Source organism: Prionailurus bengalensis, chromosome D3 (genome assembly GCF_016509475.1).
Source record: "Prionailurus bengalensis isolate Pbe53 chromosome D3, Fcat_Pben_1.1_paternal_pri, whole genome shotgun sequence".
NCBI classification, from domain to species: Eukaryota; Metazoa; Chordata; class Mammalia; order Carnivora; family Felidae; genus Prionailurus; species Prionailurus bengalensis.
The window spans coordinates 18,114,483-18,133,866 of record NC_057356.1 but is presented as its reverse complement, the minus strand read 5'-3'; the positions used below and the strand labels follow the sequence as shown (position 1 = coordinate 18,133,866).

The 19,384-nt window shown below is 50.4% G+C and overlaps 1 protein-coding gene across 5 annotated transcripts in view; it reads right to left on the bottom strand.

The window, feature by feature from the left end:
* ACACB (acetyl-CoA carboxylase beta) overlaps positions 1 to 19,384 on the bottom strand; it is a 110,551-nt gene that overhangs the window by 74,382 nt on the left and 16,785 nt on the right. For 4 of the 5 annotated variants that reach the window (XM_043557841.1, XM_043557840.1, XM_043557837.1 and 1 more), the window contains 4 exons: positions 7,679 to 7,811; positions 4,343 to 4,481; positions 1,232 to 1,341; positions 943 to 1,024 (listed from right to left, as the gene is read on the bottom strand). In XM_043557841.1, coding sequence (XP_043413776.1) covers positions 943 to 1,024; positions 1,232 to 1,341; positions 4,343 to 4,481; positions 7,679 to 7,811 — 464 coding nt within the window. Of the gene's footprint in view, positions 1 to 942; positions 1,025 to 1,231; positions 1,342 to 4,342; positions 4,482 to 7,678; positions 7,812 to 18,290; positions 18,574 to 19,384 lie in introns of those variants that run through there. The other variant, XM_043557839.1, reaches the window with a different exon arrangement.

The following is a 19,384-nucleotide window of genomic DNA, read 5'->3' as shown; positions in this document are numbered from 1 at the left end:
AAACTAGACCCTAGGTTAGCAAACTTCTATAATGATCCAGATGGAAAACATTTGGAGCTTTGCGGGCCTGTCTCTGTCACGAATATTCAACTTTGCCAATGTTGGGCAAAAGCAGCCATAGGCAATAACTAAATGAATGAGAGGGCCGTGTTTCAATAAATCTTTATTTACAAAAGCAGACAGTGATCTGGACTTGGCCTATGGGCTATAGTTTGCCGGGCTGGCTCATCAACCTCCAGAGGAGCTAAGGGATAATGAGGGTCCCACGTGATGGCCAACCAAAGACAATAGACAGCGAAAACATAAACAGGCCTGGGTCACTAAGCAGACCCGTGGAATGTCAGGTGCTGATTTGCCCTGAGTTGCTTCATACAGTGTGTGTTGCAGGCCCAGAGATAAGAAGCAGCACGGGGATTTAGTGTGCATGGTCAATGATTCCCCCAAATCATGCAAAGATGGCCAACAGCATAACTGCACCCACAGAGTTTACAAATACATATCCTATAACAAACAGATGCCCTACAGAGTATTGCTTTACCTAAAAAGCTATAGCGATGAGGGACTCTGGTCCTAAGATGCTAGGACATTACAAAGCCCTGAGAACAGCCCAAGGAAGGTGTGGGCTTATCAGAAATGTGACCTCCGAACCCAGTCAGAAATCTGAACATGGCTGGGATCTCGGTACCAGCAGGAGCATGAGCAGAGGGTTCCGCTTGTTCCAGTATCATTCCGCGGCGGTACCCATGGTAATGCCTCCTATGTCCCTGGGCTGCCCAACCTCCCCTCCACCGGCCGGCCCTGCTTCCTCGTGACAATGAAAGGGTGAGGTGGGAATGTAAAGTGACCCCCACCTTGCAGGGCTACACTGGAAAGAGAACCTGACCCAGCAGACCATCCCGCGAACGCCCCGATTCCCGCGTATCTGACGGAGACGTACTCTACCTAAGAAAGCAATCTCATGCTTGCACAGGAGCTCCGGGAGTTTGGGGTTTTCGGAAGCATGGCCCCAGCCGGCCCACACCGCCTGTAAATACAGAGAGGTGTGAAGGAAGATCTTCGAGAATCCCCCTCCTGTCACGCACAGAAAGCTCTTCCCCAGGGTCACATCAGCCCCGGATTTCAGGGTCCCGGACGATCTGGCTCCTCCCTCCCTTCTGCAGGAGTGAGTTTTTGCTCCGAAGTTCAGAGCGTCATCCCCCTGTAGACAGACTGGGCACCCCATCTGACTTACCTGCACGGGGATCCTCTTGGCAATGTCCACAACCAGCTCCACGTTGGCATAGTTGTTGTTGTTGGGCCCTCCTGGGACAGGGACGTACTGATCTGCCATCTTGATATACTCTGCAATTAAATGAGAAAAGGAAAGAAAAACTGAGACGCTGAAGGTCACTGCAGGACTACAGACAGCCACCGAGAGGATGACCAAGACTCTGTGGCAGCAAGGGACAAACGCGTGTGGGCACTTGAAGAAAACCGGACGTGACTTTCACTATGTGAAAATATATGTGCATCAGGACAAGGTCTGGAAGGGACTAAAGAAAGAAGGACGCAAGCTTCTTGGGGACGGTTGGGATAAGAGGTGGCGTGTTCTATTAATTCCCTTTTTCAATGTTTATTTATTTATTGTGTGTGTGTGTGTGTGTGTGTGTGTGTGAGAGAGAGAGAGAGAGAGAGAGAGAGAGAGAGAGTCCCAAGTAGGCTCGACGTCGTCAGCACAGAGCCCGACTCAGGGCCCCATCTCACGAACCCTGACATCATGACCTGAGCAGAGATCAAGAGTCTGATGCTCAACGAACTGAGCCACCCAGGAGCCCCTATTAATGCCTATTTAAAGTTTACCTTAATACTGTTTTGCCATTAAGCAATACAATGTGTCTTTTTTACATTTTTGTTTATTTATTTTTTGAGAGAGAGATAGAGTGAGCACAAGTAGGGGAGGGGCGGGCAGAGAGGGAGGGAGGGAGGATCCCAAGCAGGCTCTGTTAGCACAGAGCCCAGCGTGGGGTGGGGCTTGAACTCGCAAACCATGAGATCATAACCTGAGCCGAAACCAAGAGTTGGATGTTTAACTGACTGAGCCACCCAGACGCCCCAACAATACGATGTTTTTTTAACCACGGTAAAAAACAAAAAACATAAAATGGGTCATCGAATTCATTTTTCCAGCGTCCAGTTCGAGGATTTAGCACATTCACATTGTTATGAAACAGATCTCCAGAACTTTTTCTATCTTGCAAATCTGAAACCCTGCCCATGAAACAACTACTCCCCTTGTTCCCTCCCGCAGCCCCTGGCCACCACCATCTACCCTCGGTCTCTACGAATCTGACAACTCTAGGGACCTCATATATGTGGGATCCTATTTGTCTTTCTGTGACTGGTTCCTTGCACTTAGCATCATGTCTTCCGGTTCACCGACGCTGTACCACGTGACTGGATTTCCTTCCTTTTTAAGGCTGAATACAATGCGATGTTTTGATTTCAAAACAGTCATGCCCTTTATGCCAGAAACTCCACTTCTAGGAATATGTCCTAAAAAACCCTACTCATGAACGAAGGCAAAGGATGATGTAAGAGGATGTTCACCGGGCAGTGTTTTGGAAAAGCCAGACTTAAGCCAAAGGCCAGGGTTGGTACCCCTGTCCCATGGGATTCTTGTGGATCCTGAGAAGGAACAGTGTGGAACTTCATGTGCAGGCTCGCAAAGAAACCCAAGAGTGGTGGATTCCTTCCAGCCTGCCTGCCTCCCATGTTGATGGAGCACACAAGCATTGGCCACGGGGGAGGGACCACAGATTACAAAGTAAGGAGTCAGACAAGCTCCCTCCCGTCCCTGGGTTTTACTCCACTATCTGAGAAGATAAACAAGAAAACAAACACAATAGCACCAGAACGGGGTCAACGCCAGGGCTCTCTGTAAAAGTCACACGGGAGAACACGACTCAAAGGCTAGGGCAGGGAGGGGTGGAGGCAAAAGATCCAGCATGTTCCAAGAGTTCTTGCACAGGAAAGAGCTCAGCCAGCCCAGCAACCGATGAGGCCACTGTGGCTGGGACCCAGGGATGGAAGGTGAGAGGCACTAGACGGGGTCAGGAGGCCAGCAGAGTCACGTAGTGAGGCACCTTAACTGGCCTGAGTGAGGACGTGGAATTTTAGTCTGAGTGTGATGGGAGCCCCCACAGAATAAGGCTGTGGATTCAGACAGCCTGGGGTTCCAATCCTGCCATGCCACATACTGGCTCTACAACCCTGGACGAACGACTTATGTCCCCGTGCCTCGCTGCCTTGTCTATAAAATAGGGCTGACAATCAAATCTGTCCTCTGAGTTAAAAGGAGGCTGCATCCTGAGGCACCTGGGTGGCTCAGTCGGTAAAGCGTCTGACTCTTGATCTCGGCTCAGGTCATGGTCTCATGGTTCATGACTTCGACTCCCACATCAGGCTCCGTGCTGACAACGTGGAGCCTGCTTGAGATTCTCTCTCTCCCTCTTTCTCTGCTCCTCCCCTATTCATTCTCTCATCTCTCTCAAAATAAATAAATAAACATTAAAAAAGAGAGAGAGAGAGAGAGAAGGCTGCATCAGTGCGGGGTCAGGGCCCAGGGCCTCTGCTCCAGGTTCGGGGGGAGGGCAGGGGACAGGCCCGCAGCCTCAGAAGCTTCGAGGAGGAGCTGACAGGCCCTGAGGCTGGGTTTCTAAGAGGTCACTCTGGCTACTGTGTGGAAAAAAGTCTGTAGAGGGATGTGATGGTTCAGGGAAAAAAGCAAACTTGTCCGACAGTTATTTACAGGATGAGCTATGCTAACAGACATAAACAGTGAACAGAAAACTGAATGGTTGAAACACAATATATACATCTGCAAGAAAGAACCACCCCCCCCCCACCGCCCCACCCCACTGGGTGAGAAAGACCACTCTGATGGAACACTGGGCACTTCTCCAAGATAGGATTTCTACTTTGAGTATTGACCGTTTGCATTTTTTCAAGTTTATTTATTTGAGAGAGAAAGAACGCGAGAGTGAGTGAGCAGGGCAGAAAGAGAAGGAGTGAGAGAATCCCAAGCAGGCTCCACACCGTCAGCACAGAGCCAGGTGCGGGGCTCGATCTCACAAACCGTGAGATCGCGACCTGAGCCAAAGTCAAGAGTCGGACGCCTAACTGACTGAGCCAGCCAGGCGCCCCTGCATTTTTAATTAAATGAAGAACAGGCAAATAATGCAAGCTCAGGAGAGGTACCCTGGGACTCTGGGGTCCAGGATGGACGTGGCCTAGGTAAAATGGAGGAGGAGAGGGCAGGTAAGGACAGGGGGTGGCGGGGGGGAAGGAGTCAAGGCCCGGGTACCTGCATTGGCCTTCAGGTCCTCTGGGGTCACCATGACAACAAACCGGATGGCCCGCTCGTTGCGGAACATCTCATAGGCCCACCTGCGGATGGAGCGCATGCACTTCACGGCGGCGATGCCGTTGTTGGCGATGAGCACCTGGACCGGGAAAATGGGGAAGGGGCCAGAGCTGCACACCTACCTGTGCTGGGAGCTGCATGCTACCCCGGTGTCCATCTCACAGCTGCAGAGCCTCCTGAGGTAGCTCTTTGAATCTCTAGAGCACACAGCCTGGCAGAGAGGTGCTCAAAATCTGCTGGCTGCATGAATAGATGATGGGGGGATGGATGGATGATTGGTCAGGTAGAGGACTGGATGGATGGACAGATGGATGGATGGATGGCTGGATGGGTGAGTGGATGGATGGATGGACAGGTGGATGGATGGATGGATGGATGGATGGATGGATGGATGGATAGATGGATGGATGAGCAAATGGATGGATGGGTGAATGGATGAAAGAGTGGATGGATGGATGGATGGATGGATGGATGGATGGATGGATGAGTGGATGGGTGAGTGGATGGATGGATGGATGAGTGGATGGATGGATGAGTGGATGGGTGAGTGGATGGATGGATGGATGAGTGGATGGATGGATGGGTGGATGGGTGAGTGGATGAATGGATGGATGGATGGATGGATGGATGGATGGATGAGTGGATGGGTGGGTGGGTGGGTGGGTGGATGGATGGATGGATGGATGAGTGGATGGATGGATGAGTGGATGGATAGATGGGTGGATGAGTGGATGGATGGATGGATGGATGGATGAGTGGATGGATGGATGGATGGATGAATGGATGGATGGATGGATAGATGAGTGGATGGACGGGTGAGTGGATGGATGGATGAATGAGTGGATGGATGGATGAGTGGATGGATAGATGGGTGGATGGGTAGATGGGTAAGTGGATGGATGGATGGATGGATGGGTGAGTGGATAGATGGATGGATGAGTGGATGGATGGATGAGTGGATGGATGGATGAGTGGATGGATAGATGGGTGGATGGGTAGATGGGTAAGTGGATGGATGGATGGATGGATGAGTGGATGGATGGGTGGATGGGTGGGTGAGTGGGTAATGGATGGATGGATGGATGGATGGATGGATGGATGGATGGGTAAGTGGATGGATGGATGAGTGGATGGATGGATGGATGGACAAGATGGGCAGGATGGACAGGCTGGGATGAATGAATGATTTTTGATCTTCTACTGGCACCATCACGATCACTTAACATTTCTGAATGCTTATATGTACCAAGCTACAGTACCATATATTTCCCCAGCATTATTTCATTTCATCCTCACAACAGCCCTTGACAGTGGCTGTATTCTTATCTTTATTTGGGATTAAAGATATTAAAAAAGGAGTCGAGGCACTTGCCCAAAGTCATACAGCCAGTACGTAGCAGGCATGGGACTCGTGAGCCCTGCACACTGTGACCTGTGCTCTGAACTGGCCCCCTTGGCTGCCTCTGCGTCCTGGAGGTTAAAGGCCCCAGACTTGGTAAGGAGGAAAGGCAGTAACGCCGGCCATCCTCAGCAACTGAAAGCAACAGAAAAGGTCCCAGTTTCCATTCCTAATGTGCCTGAACTTCCTGTGTGGCATTAGGCAGAACCCCACATAAGGATCTCAGACTGGCCAGCCTCCTGGCTTGGTCTATAAGAAATAAAACCAAGGTCTAGTTTTCCTGTTAAAAAGAAATAGGCACATGGCCTCGAACCTCTGACTGACGTAGCAAGAACATAATTTTAAGGCTCGGGAGGACAAGTCTCATTAGAGATGGGGAATGCAATGGCTGCCATTTTACAGAAAGGGAAACTGAGTCCAGGTGTCATATCCTTATGAGTGGCCACAGCAGACGGAGCCCAGCGCTCTGGGCTCTGGTTCAGTGCTCCCTCCTTTCGAAACTGCCCCCTGGAGAGCAATGACAGAATGGCAGGCCTTCGGTTCTCTCAGTCTTATCATCAAAGGGAGGCTTGGTCAAGAAGGAAGGGCTCTGGGTGAGCCTAGGACAGCCCGTTTCCCTGGGCCCCATTTGTCCCAGCACATTCTGGGAGCTCCACCAGGGGAGAAGGCCACTGTGGGCTGGCTGGCTGTTCTAGTCTCCACAGGTGCAGCTTTCCCACAAGGAGTCTAGGGGAAAGGGCAAGCCACGGTCAAGTCCAAAGTCATAAAGTGAGGCAGCTCCCGGCTGAGGCCTTCAGCGGCCACCCAGCCTCTCAGCTCCCCAGGGCTGCGTGCCAGCCACCATCAGTTGGGCCGGCTGCAACACAGTCCCCTTGGAAAGTGTGACAAAAGCGTAGCTTCTGGATCCCCGCCCGAGTTTCGAACTCTGAGGCTCCAGGGCAGAAGAGTCTATTGGCTGCCAGGCTCAGGAGCCCATATGAGTCTCTAACGCTCAATACTGCACTTAGGACGCTGGAGAGAGGACGTGGGGTCTGGACTCTGACGACCAGAGTCCAAATCCCAGCTCTGCCACTGACCAGCTGTAAGACCCAGGCAAGCCACCTCCCTTCCCTGGGCCTGTTTCCCCTTCTGCAAAATAATATCACCCGACAGGACTCGGCGGGGGGCGGGGGTATATAGTTAAATGAGGTAAGATAAGGTAAAGCAGTTCCCAGGGTGCCCGGCAGAGCAGGCCCTCAAAAGCCAGTAGCTGCTCTTGTTATAATTACCCACCACCACCCTGGAGTAATAGTGGAAAAGAACAAGGCCTTCTGGTCAAACTGACCTGGGTTCAAATCCCGACTCCGGCCCTCTCTGGCCACGGGACTTTGGACAACCAATGTCAAGTCTCTGCATCTTTGTTCTCCATGAATACGACGGGAATTACCAGTCTGTGGCCCAGAGCCTTAACCCGATGGAACGGGAAATGATGCGAAAAGCCGTTCTAAATGGCCACAGGTAGCGGTTTCCCTTCATTATCGTTATTCAGTACGTGGGCCTCCTCTCCCGGAAGGAGCTCTACACCTCAGAAGGGCAGGGCGGGGCTTTTAGGCCTGCCCCCCAGTAACCGAGAAAGCAGCCCCTTGCATGAAAGCACCGTGGGGTCTTTTCAGACCTCAGTCTCCGTTTGTGTGAAATGGGGGTGATGCACCTGTTGCTTCCGGCTGTTGAGAGGGTAGAAAGCTGATGAATTCCAGCACGTGGCACTCAGCGAGTGCTCACGGAAGGGTGGCCTGGCCCTTTCTCTACAGAGTTATGTGAGCCTGAAGTAGGTTCTCTCCCCTCCAGCTGGGAGGAGGGGCCCCACCCCACCCCGACTGCCAGGACCCCATCTGTACCTTCTCAATGACCCGATCCCCCCCGAAGCGCGTGACAAACTCAGCCGGGGAGGCCACGGTAAAGTCTCGGTGCAGGTCCACCTTCTTTAGTTCTCGGCCCTTCTTCACCAGGTGGAGTCCGGACATGCTGGGTCTGCAGAGGGAACAGGACAGACCCCGATGAGCCATGGAGCCTGGGATGCGGGGGAAGGGAGTCGGGAGGCCAGCACCCATGAAGTCAACATCAACAGAGAAGTGGGAGCCCATCAGACCCCCTCTTGCTTTGTAGTCTCCACCAGGGACCTTGAAGCATTTCACAAGGAGACTCAAGAACCCAGTACAAGAATGAGCAGGAGGGATCCCTGGCGTGCCCCAAGCTGTACATTTCAAATCTTTAATCTCCAGTTAATTTTTACTTCATACGCTCCCAACTTAGAAACTCAAATAATACTGAAAAGCTTATGGGGAGGGGTTTGTGAACAGGGAGCAAGCCCACACAGTCTAACACTTTAGATCTTTCTTGCCCTTTTCTGCAGACACATATCAAAAATTGGGGGGCTGAAAACAACAAAAAAAAGTGTGTAACTTCCAGGTGGTGGTTCCTTGCCCTCCCCCTCCAGAACCCCACACCAGAGGAAAGCACTTCTCTGGCATTTCCATCTCTCCATAGTCCTGAACAATGCATGAGTACCACCTTGTGTGACATCTTTTTTTTTTTAGTTCATTTATTTATTTAGAGAGGCGGGAGGGGCAGAGAGAGAGGGAGACAGAGAATCCCAAGTGGGGTCCATGCTGTCAGTGCAGAGCCTGATGCAGGACTTGAACTCACGAACCGTGAGATCATGATCTGAGCCAAAATCAAGAGTCAAACACTTAACCAAGTGAGCCACCCAGGCATCCCTCTTATCAACGTTTTTTATATTGACTGTACGTTGAAATCCTATTTATAGCAGCACTATTGACAATGGCCAAACTATGGAAAGAGCCCAAATGTCCATCGACAGATGAATGGGTAAAGAAGATGTGGAATATACAATGGAATATTACTCGGCCATCAAAAAGAATTTGTAGGGACGCCTGGGTGGCTCAGTCAGTTAAGCTCTGACTTCGGCTCAGGTCATGATCTTGTGGTCCGTGGGTTCGAGCCCCGCGTCAGGCTCAGTGCTGACAGCTCAGAGCCTGGAGCCTGTTTCAGGTTCTGCGTCTCCCTTTGTCTGCCCCTACCCCGCTCATGCTCGCTCACTCTCTCTCTTAAAAATAAGTAAAACATTGGGGCGCCTGGGTGGCGCAGTCGGTTAAGCGTCCGACTTCAGCCAGGTCACGATCTCGCGGTCTGTGGGTTCGAGCCCCGCGTCGGGCTCTAGGCTGATGGCTCAGAGCCTGGAGCCTGTTTCCGATTCTGTGTCTCCCTCTCTCTCTGCCCCTCCCCCGTTCATGCTCTGTCTCTCTCTGTCCCACAAATAATTAAACGTTGAAAAAAAAAAATTTTTTTTAAATAAGTAAAACATTAAAAAATAAATTAAAAAAAGAATTTGTAACAACGTGGATGAAACTAGGGTGTATTATGCTAAGCAAAATAAGCTAGTCACAGAAAGACAAGTATCATATGATTTCACTCATACGTGGAATTTAAGATACAAAACAGATGAACATAGGGGAAGGGAAGCAAAAATAATATAAACACAGAGAAGGGGGACAAAACATAAGAGACTCTTAAATACAGAGAACAAACCAAAGGTTGCCGGGGGGGAGGAGGGGGGGCAGTGGACTAAAGGAGTGATAGGGATTAAGAAGGGCACTTGTTGGAATGACCACTGAGTGTTACATGTAAGTGATGAATCACTAAATTCTATTCCTGAAAGTATTATTATACTATGCAATAACTGACTTGGACTTAAATTAAAACAAATAAAAACTTAGTATAACTATAGCAAAAAAATAATAAAATACAGTAAACATATTGATTATAAAAAAAGAAATTCTGAAAAATAGTTTCTGAGCCTTTGAGATTTTAGATATGTAGTTTTAAAGGCTGATATGGCACATACTGTGTATACATATGATTTTATACTTACATGATCTATAAAACAAAAATCCACAAAAAAATATTATCTATATTATCTATCAAAAAATATTATCTATTTTAGATAATATTAAGAAATATACTCAAATACATATCTTTTTACTTTTTTTATGTTTATTTTTGAGAGAGACACAGAATGCGAGTGGGGGAGGGGCAGAGAGACAGGGAGACACAGAATCTGAAGCAGGCTCCAGGCTCCGAGCTGTCAGCACAGAGCCCGACGTGGGGCTCGAACTCAGGAACAGTGATAGCAGACCTGAGACGAAGTCGGACACTTAACTGACTGAGCCACCCAGGTGCCCCTCTTTTTACTTTTTTTTTTTTTTTTAATTTTTTTTTTCAACGTTTATTTATTTTTGGGACAGAGAGAGACAGAGCATGAATGGGGGAGGGGCAGAGAGAGAGGGAGACACAGAATCGGAAACAGGCTCCAGGCTCTGAGCCATCAGCCCAGAGCCCGACGCGGGGCTCGAACTCAGGGACCGCGAGATCGTGACCTGGCTGAAGTCAGACGCTTAACGACTGCGCCACCCAGGCGCCCCTCTTTTTACTTTTTAAAGTGACTATTAGAAATTAAATTACATGGGGTGCCTGGGTGGCTCAGTCGGTTGAGTGTCCGACTTCGGCTCAGGTCATGATCTCATGCTTCATGGGTTCAAGCCCCGCGTCGGGCTCGGTGCTGACAGCTCGGAGCCTGGAGCCTGCTTAGGATTCCGTCTCCCTCTCTCCATGCCCCTCTCCCGTTCGTGCTTTGTCTCTCTCTCAAAAATAAATAAACATTAAAAAAAAAAAAAAGAAAGAAAGAAATTAAATTACATGTGTAGCTTACATTATGTTTCTATCAGGCAGTGCTGATCTGGAGTACAGCTCCAAAATACGGCAAGAAAACCAGAGTTATGTGTCTTCCGTATCTGAGTTTTGAGACACCATCTATGGCCCTCGGATCTCAAGGGACGAGAATGAGAGCTCTTACTCAGCTGTCCCATCTGCTTCCCGTCCCCCAATCTCTCAACACAGGCATGCTGCACCCTGGCAGATTCAGTTCGTGGTGTTTCATGAATCCAGGATTATTATTCACAGATGAGGGCTGGGGTAGACCAGATGTGCCTTCCTACCTACCTTCCTTCCTCTTTCTTTCCTCTCTCTCTCTCTTTCCTGGAGACAGTGGGGTTTTCATTCACATAGCTCTTTTTAAAATTTTTTCTAACGTTTATTCATTTTTTGATAGAGAGAGACAGAGCATGAACGGGGGAGGGCAGAGAGAGAGGGAGACACAGAATCGGAAGCAGGCTCCAGGCTCCGAGCTGTCAGCCCAGAGCCCGACGCAGGGCTCGAACTCACGGACCGCGAGATCGTGACCGGAGCCGAAGTCGGAGGCTCAACCGACTGAGCCACCCAGGCACCCCTCCCTCGCATAGCTCTTGCACCTGTTGCTAATGCAGCCCACTAATTGCAGCGAATTGAGCAGCTCCTTTATTTTTCATTGGTAACATCCCTCCTGGAGGCCTCTGCTCTCTCCTCCCGTCCTGACTGCCGGTTCTCCAGACCCCCTTACCCAACTGTCATCCTGGGCCTTCTTTTGCTGACCTCCTCGGGATTCCTTTTGCCTCTCCTCGGGTCTGATCCCTCATTTGGGGGATCACACGGCTCCCTCTTTCTCCCTCGTTTTGTTGGGACATAGCGTCCAGTAGTTCATCTGGTTAAAAAGATGGTACCATGGCAGGACATGTGACGAGGACGTCCTCGCGTGCCTGTCCTCCTCCTCACTGCACCAGGCTACTTCATCACTACCGCCCTGGAGATTCCATCTGATTCTCTGCTGGATGTCAGTTTATTCTCTTGCTTCAGGGGGAGATCGCTAGCCTTCTCAAAAAAGGCGTTCGGGAGTGGGGGCTGGGGGTGGTAAATGTGTCACCAGCTGGCGTGGCCTGAAACTTCCTTCTGCTTATAGGACCTTGTCTCTGTCTCCTGTAGTCTACAGTTTCACAGGGATGTGCTCAGGTGTGCATCTGCTTCCGTCAGTGGGGCTGTGCATCTATCAGGCTCCTTCAATGTGAAAACTCACATCCTGGAATTTATCTTCAAATATTTCCTTCAAATGATTTCCCTGCCTCCTTTTTCTCTATTCTTTCCAGAAGCCTTATCATCCGGCTGCTGAAATTCTTAGACTGGCCGGCAAGTTTCTGTATTTTACCCCTCCCCTACTTCCCATCTCGTGTCTTCCACTTTCCGGGCGATTCCTTCAGCCTTCTCTCCTAACCCGCTGTTGTGTTTTTAAATTTGTTTTAATGGTTGTTTGTCTTTGAGAGAGACAGAGACAGAATGCGAGTGGGTCAGGGGCAGAGAGAGAGGGAGACACAGGATCCGAGGCAGGCTCCAGGCTCCGAGCTGGCAGCACAGGGCCGGATGAGGGGCTCGAACTCACGAGCTGTGAGATCATGACCTGAGCGGAAGTCAGACGCTCAACTGACTGAGCCACCCAGGAGCACCACCCACCACCCATCCCCCCCTCCCCGCCGCCGCTGTTGTGTTTTTACAACCAAGAGCTTGTTAATGACCAGCAGAGTTTCCTTTTCATGCCTCCTATGCCTATGTGTGCAACATCCTCCCTGACTTCAGTGAGGGCAATAATGGGAGCTTTTTCACGTTCCCTTCTCCCGGCACGATTTCTGTTTCTTCCAAGTCTCTTGCGTCTCTCTGTTCGGGGCCTGCCTTCCATATCAGAAACTGTCCCCAACTGTTTGTTAAGCCTCAGTCACTTCCTTGTGGCGAAGAGCGAGAACCAAAGGGCTGACAGAAGGTACTGAGGTGAGGCCGGCGGACCCTGAGCTCCACGCTCGGGACCTTGGGGGAGGGGGCTGCTGTATACCAGGGAACCCCAAGTACACTTAGAGTCGTCTTCTTTCAAGGGTCCAACTCTCAATTGGCCAACAGCTGGGAAGAGGGTGGGTGGGGGGGTGGACATAGCAGGAAGGTCTGGGATGGGGGGCAGGGAAGGTTTCAACACCTATAACCTATACGGACCCTGATCGTCGTGTTTGGATACAGGCCCCACACCCTCCACCGTGCCCATCGGTCCCCAGCGCCAAGACCCTCTACTTTTCCCTCTCCAGGGAATGAATTGCCTGCTTTCTGTGGGGGTGGGAGTGGACAACCCCTGCCAAGCAAAGCAGACAAGATCTGGGCATTTTGTACCCAATTCTTACGTTGGTACCTCCCCACCTTTACCCCCAGGCGCACAGGCACGTGATGTCGCCAGTCCCTGCGCCTTTCAGGGTACAGATCCAATAAGTTCTCAGCCGTCCTCACGGCTGCTTTAGGACTCAGCCCTCTTGGTTCTGCTAAGCCAGTTACTGCTGGCTCACCTGCTTTGGGGCCTCCAAAATAGTATTGCTAATCTCCTCTCCTGTCCTGCCAGCCTTGATGGTTTCCATCTCTCTAAAAAAAAAAAAAAAAAAGAATCTAGGGACGCCTGGGTGGCTCAGTCGGTTAAGCATCCGACTCTTGATTTCTGCGTAGGTCAGGATCTCATGGTTCACGAGATAGAGCCCCGCATCAGGCTCTGTGCTGGCAGTGAAGAGCCTGCTTGGGATTCTCTCTCTCCGGCTCCCTCTCTCTGCCCTTCCCCTGTTTGCACTCTCTGTCTCAAAATAAATAAACTTATAGAATAGAATAGAATAGAATAGAATAGAATAGAATAAAATAAAATTAAATTAAATTAAATTAAAAAAAAAAATCTCTTTTGCCGTCACTTAGTGGGATGTTGACAGGACCTTCTCCCGGCATGGAAGAGAATCAGGCGCGAATATTCAGTCCACTTTTGTAACGCAGCAATGGGACATTCATCTGCCAGGAATTAAGCCAGAAGTTAACCACCCACAGGTGTGTCCAGTGGCTGTGTCACCAGGCAGGTCGAGGGCAGGGATGAGTGGGTTCAGGGGACCAAACTTTTGGTGAAGAACTGATTGATCATGGGGCGCCTGGGTGGCTCAGTCGGTTAAGCGTCCGACTTCGGCTCAGGTCGTGATCTCGAGGTCTGTGAGTTCGAGCCCCGTGTCAGACTCTGTGCTGACTGCTCAGAGCCTGGAGCCTGTTTCCGATTCTGTGTCTCCCTCTCTCTGACCCTCCCCCATTCATGCTCTGTCTCTCTCTGTCTCAAAAATAAATAAACGTTAAAAAAAAATTTTTTTAAATAAATAAATAAACTGCAAGCAGCTTTTCTTCTAGAACCTCCTAGGGCTGAACTACTGAAACAAAACAGGACTTACAAGGGTACTTTGGAAGGGCAGATATTGTCTTGCCAATTACATCCTATCAATCAGCAAGGAGCTCAGTTTGTTTCGGATAACTTTATTTATTTACAAAAACAAGCAGATGTGGCCTGAGGGCCCTAACCTGCAGGCCTCTGATCTAGGGAAAGAGACGCCAAAATGGTGAGCAATTATGGGTGGTTTGTGTTTTCTTCTCTTCCTTTATGTTTGTTAAGTTTCCCGCAGTGATAAAATTTTAAGCATATGTATTTTGAGAGCGACTGAAAGAGAGTGAGCGGGAGAGGGACACAGAGAGGGAGAATTCCAAGCAGGCTTTGCGCTGTCACTGCGGTGACGCGGGCTCGAATTCATGAAACCGTGAGATCACAACGTGAGCCGAAATCAAGAGTCAAATGCTTAACCGACTGAGCCACCCAGGCGCCCCGATAAATTATTTTCAATAAGAAAAAAAAAAAAAAAAGCTATGACTTTTGTTAATAGGGATGCTGAAAGCCCTAGCCATTCTGGCATCCATGGGGCGAGGCACCCAGTATCCTTAACTGTAAGATAAGGTTATTAACACGTACTTCACCAGGTTTAAAGGTTAATATATAGAAAGTAAAAAATGGCATCTGACACACAGTAAACTCTGTATTATCATTTCAGTGCAGTGAAGCCAAGAGGATCAGGGGCTGTTGACCTCCCAACCTCACCAGGAAACGCTTCAGCCACTCCTCTGCCCGGGGTCTGCTCCCCATCCATCTGCTCTCCCGACCCCCCACTCTTATCTACAGCCTTCCCCGACTGGCTGGCTTCATCTTTTGGCTTCAGATAGCCTCAGACATCCCGTTTCCATGCACGCAAACACTAAAACTCTAGCAAACTGACCTAAAGCACAACAACAACAAAAAGTCATCCAGGAGAAGAACACCATTTTGTGGCCTGGAAAAACCATTCCCGGCCGCCATTTTGATTTCAAACATGGCACAGAGCCCCTCCATCAGGTGGGTCGCAGCCCATCACAACTAACTAGGCGGGTGAACACACAATGCTGCCGGAGGGGCCTTGTTTCAGACCCAGTCTCCAGGCCAGTGGCTATTTTTATTCGTTTTTGACAAAGTTGGAGGCCAACCAACATTGGCTCTGGAGGGCCGACTGTCAACCGGCATTTGTTCCAAGGCCAGTGTGAGGGCTGAAATATTCCAGGGTGACTTTGGAAATGGCTTCAGGTGCAATCAACTAGGCCACAGAGCTATCCGCCAAACACCAAACACAGTCAGCTGCTCAGGCACAAGACCAGGCAGAAAACACCCGCAGGGAAGGAATAAACATCTCAAGTGTCACTATGAATCAGACACAGGGGGCTTCTCACTGAATCCCCAGAGCCCCGTGCAGGGGAGGCCACCATTTCCTGCTCACAGTGAGGAAACTGAGGCTCCGAGAGGCCCGATGACCTCAGGTCACACAGACGGCAAGTGTGGGCTTCCCATCGGACTCTGACCTTCTGAATCTAAGTTTGAGGCAGGAAGATATTTAAGACAAATGGGAGTATCTCTATTGTCTGAGAAACAAGCACTTATATTTGAGAGGCGATGTGTGTACCACTGGGTTCTCAGCTGGGGGCAGTTTTGTCCCCCGGAGACACATGGCCATGTTTGCAGACATTTTTTTTGTGGTCACAACGAAGGAGGGGTGGCCATCTAGATGCTGCTGAATGTTCTAGGATGCTCCGAACAGCCCCTCACCGCAAAGAATTACAGGGCCCCACGCGTTAGCCGTGCCTCAGCTGAGAAACCCTAATGGTTTCTAATAGATCTAATCGTAGATTAGAGCCATCCTTCTAGACTTTCAATGCAGAATCTACCATTCCTGACCTGTGTAATCCTGGGAAAGTTGCCTTAGCAGGTGTCTCTTAGTTCCCTCATAAGACGAAAATATTAACAACATTAATTGCGTCTCCTTCCTTGAGTGTGTGTTCGGGGTTCAGCACTGGGCCTTGCGGGCAGTAAAGACCTTAAGCTGAGGGGCCTCTCCACAGGGAAGCCATGGGAAGAGCCCAGTATGGGGCCACTGGGCCCTGACATCAACCAGCCCTTGCCTCCCTACCTTTCCTTTCTCTTCTGTAAAATTCGGATGGTAACTGCTGACAGCCGATGCCCTGATGGAAGTAAAGTTATTTACTTACTATTTTCACCAAGCAAGTAAGGAAGAAAGGACATTGCACAGCTTAGTAAAAGGCTGATAATTCTGAACTCATCTTTGGGCTCCCAGACACATAGACCCTTGGAAATCTCTCAGGCCTCCTGTCCCCCTCCCCACCGGCCCAGTGCTTCCTGGGATGGCCACCTTGGCTAGTCCTTAAAATAGGGTCCAAAAACCAAATCCAGGCTGCCACATGCTTTTGTACCTCCCACAAGCGAATAATGGTTTTTACCTTTTTATTTATTTTCTATTTATTTTTTAAGTGTTCATTTATTTTTTGAGTGCAAGCGAGGAAGGGGCAGAGAGAAGGGGACAGAGGATCTGAAGCGGGCTCTGTGCAGACAGCAGCGAGCCTGACGTGGGGCTCGAACTCACGAACCGGGAGATCATGACCCGAGCGGAAGTTGACTGCTCAACTGACTGAGCCACCCAGGTGCCCCTGGTTTTTACATTTTTAAATGGTTGAAAGAATCTTACTTTATGACAGGAGAAAATAACGTGAATTTTCAACCTCAGTGTCCATAAACACAGTGCGATTGGAATACAGTCAGGCCCTCTCAATCATGATGTATCATCTGTGGCTGCTGGGGCAGTAAATGGCAGAGCTGAGTAGGTGTGACAGAGACCATATGACCACAAAAGCCGAAAATATTTACTATTTGGCCCTTGATGGAAACAGTTCACCAACTCTGAGTTAAGCGGTGCTTTTTGGCCCTGACTGTGCACTCCATCACGAGAAGCCTTAAAAACTGCTGATGTCTAGGCCCCACCTGGACTAATTACTCAGCATCCCCAGGATGGGAAGGATTATTGGGGGTGGGGGGGTGGGGGGGAGTAGGGATCACCCAGGCATCTACCTTTTCCAAAAGCACCCCCCCCCCCACAGGAAATTCTAACATGCAGGTGGGGGCGAGAACCACCAATCAACAACCCACATTTCAACCAGGCAGCTGGCCTTGGTTCTGAGCAGCATTCCCTTGGCAGCGAAGCCACTTGCAGTGGGGGGATTCCAATTCTTGCAGGTTTATTCTTTCAGCTTAAGGTGGTTTTGATTCAATGTGATTCAAGATTCGTATGTTGAACTTTTGTGTAAATAGCCTTACAGATCAGGAAAAAAAAATGTATCCTTTGGAGGCCACACAGCCAGCTTTGGGCACACCGGAGGACTTGAGGGGTTTTGCCAGAGGGGTTAGATGGGGGTAGAAATGTGACTAACATGCTCTACAAAAAGCTCAGTGTACAACAAAGACCATGATCTAAACAGGGTACCGGTGCCCGTCTGCAGGCCCTTTGCCTTCAGCAATCCAAGGAGGGTCCCCCGAAAGGCTCTGTTATTCTGCTTTGCAGAGGGACCAGAGAACTTCAAGGTCAGCCTCCTTCCTGGGGCATGTCTCCTGCCCTCTCTGAACCCTCCAACCTTGAACCCAAACAACCAGGTCCTTCTGGCTCCAAGTGACCTCACTTCCCTGCACTAACTATCCAGCAACTGTTAATAAAGATCATGGGGTGGGCGGGGATGCATGGGGAGAAGTGGTTAAGGGTGATTTTTGTTCCTCCTTTTTGCTTATCTAGAATTTTCTGACTTTTCAACAACAAACAGAACGTGACTTTGGTAATTTTTTCAAGTGCAATAAAATGAAAACAAGAAATCAAGCAGGTGGGGCTAGGAAGCACTGGGGCACAGAAGTGCCTGCACTAATTGCTCAGAAAATAACCTTAAATGGGATGCGCGCTCAGATGCACATTGATTCGCCCCGGGCTTCGCGATCATTTCCAAAGTCCTGCCTTCCGCAACCAAGGCTTCACCAAAGCAAAGGGGAGGAACAGGAGGACAGCGCGGACCCCCGCCAGCGGGTCCACCTTTGTGTTCCTGAGCGCCCCCTTCCAAACAACATCACCGCCAAATCCAGCCTCCCGGGTTTTGCAAGGCAGGCTCCATCTCCCCAGCTGCCAAACTGAAGCCTGCATTTCTTTAGTGGGGGCGGGGAAGAGGAGGTGGAGCGAAGGGGTCACATAGCTTGTCTCTACTAGGGGCGGGGGGGACACGCTGCGTAAGTTTGCAAAAGATAACGGTCATTAGAATTGCAGGCTTACTTACTTTACTTTGCGATCAGGGAAACAGACCTTGCACTTGGCAGGACTCATATTGACCTGCCCGCCGACCAATCCCACCCGGCTCCTTCAGGAATGCCGAGCATGCACCCCTGGACCCCCTGAAGCGGACCCCGGTCCCGGGGCCCAGCAGGGCAGCCACAGGGAGGCGGAGGCGCGGTCCGAGAGCGGCTCGGGCCGGGTTGTGCTGCAACCTGCAGATGCCGGCCCAAGCGCTGAGCTTCCTCCATCCCGAAATGAGTCCTGCGCGCAAGTGTCCGGGGCGGACGCGCCCGCCGAGGCCCCGCCCCCAAGCGGACCCCTCCTCCCAGAAGGGTCCTGCCCCCTCACCGGGCCCCGCCCCCTATCCCCGCCGGCCAGGTCCCGCCCCCCCACGCCGGCCAATCACGGAGCCACCGCTGCTGACCTTGGGCGCCGGGAGACGACCGCCGGAGATGTTAAAACAAAACAAAACAAAAAAAAAAACCGCAAAAAACAAAAACCCTCTTGGCTGCTTTCCTACCCAGCTCGCCTGACTGGAGTAGAAGCGTTCCAGGATGGCACCCACTAGCTACTGGCAGCTGGGCAAAACTCACAAGTGCTTGAACACACCCGCTAGGGAAGTGGTGGAAAATATGGTTTATTTAAAATATGAGTCAGGGGCGTCTGGGTGGCTCAGTCGGTTGAGAGCCCCACTCTTGATTTCGGCTCAGGTCATAACCTCAGGGTTAGGGGGATGCAGCCCTGCCTCGGGCCCTGAGCTGAGGGTGTGGAGCCTGCTTGGGATTCTCTCTCTCCTCTCTGTCCCTTCCTTGCACGCTCTCTCTCTCTCTGATAATAAATAAACCTTAAAATATGAGTCAGATGTCACCACAGTGCCTAGTAAAAGCCCCCGAAGTCAGGTCAACTTCTGGCTTCCAAGTTCCTGGTTTTGCTCATCCTTTCACCTCTATTCCCAGGGACAAGTTTGTTCCAGGTCCCTCTGTCCCCACGGAGAGCTCCCAACACACACTTCGGACCACATGGGTCACCTGGTACAGTGAGTGCTTTCAAGGCAGGGAAGACCCCAGCTGCCCTGAGACCCTAAAAAGGCTTCTTTCT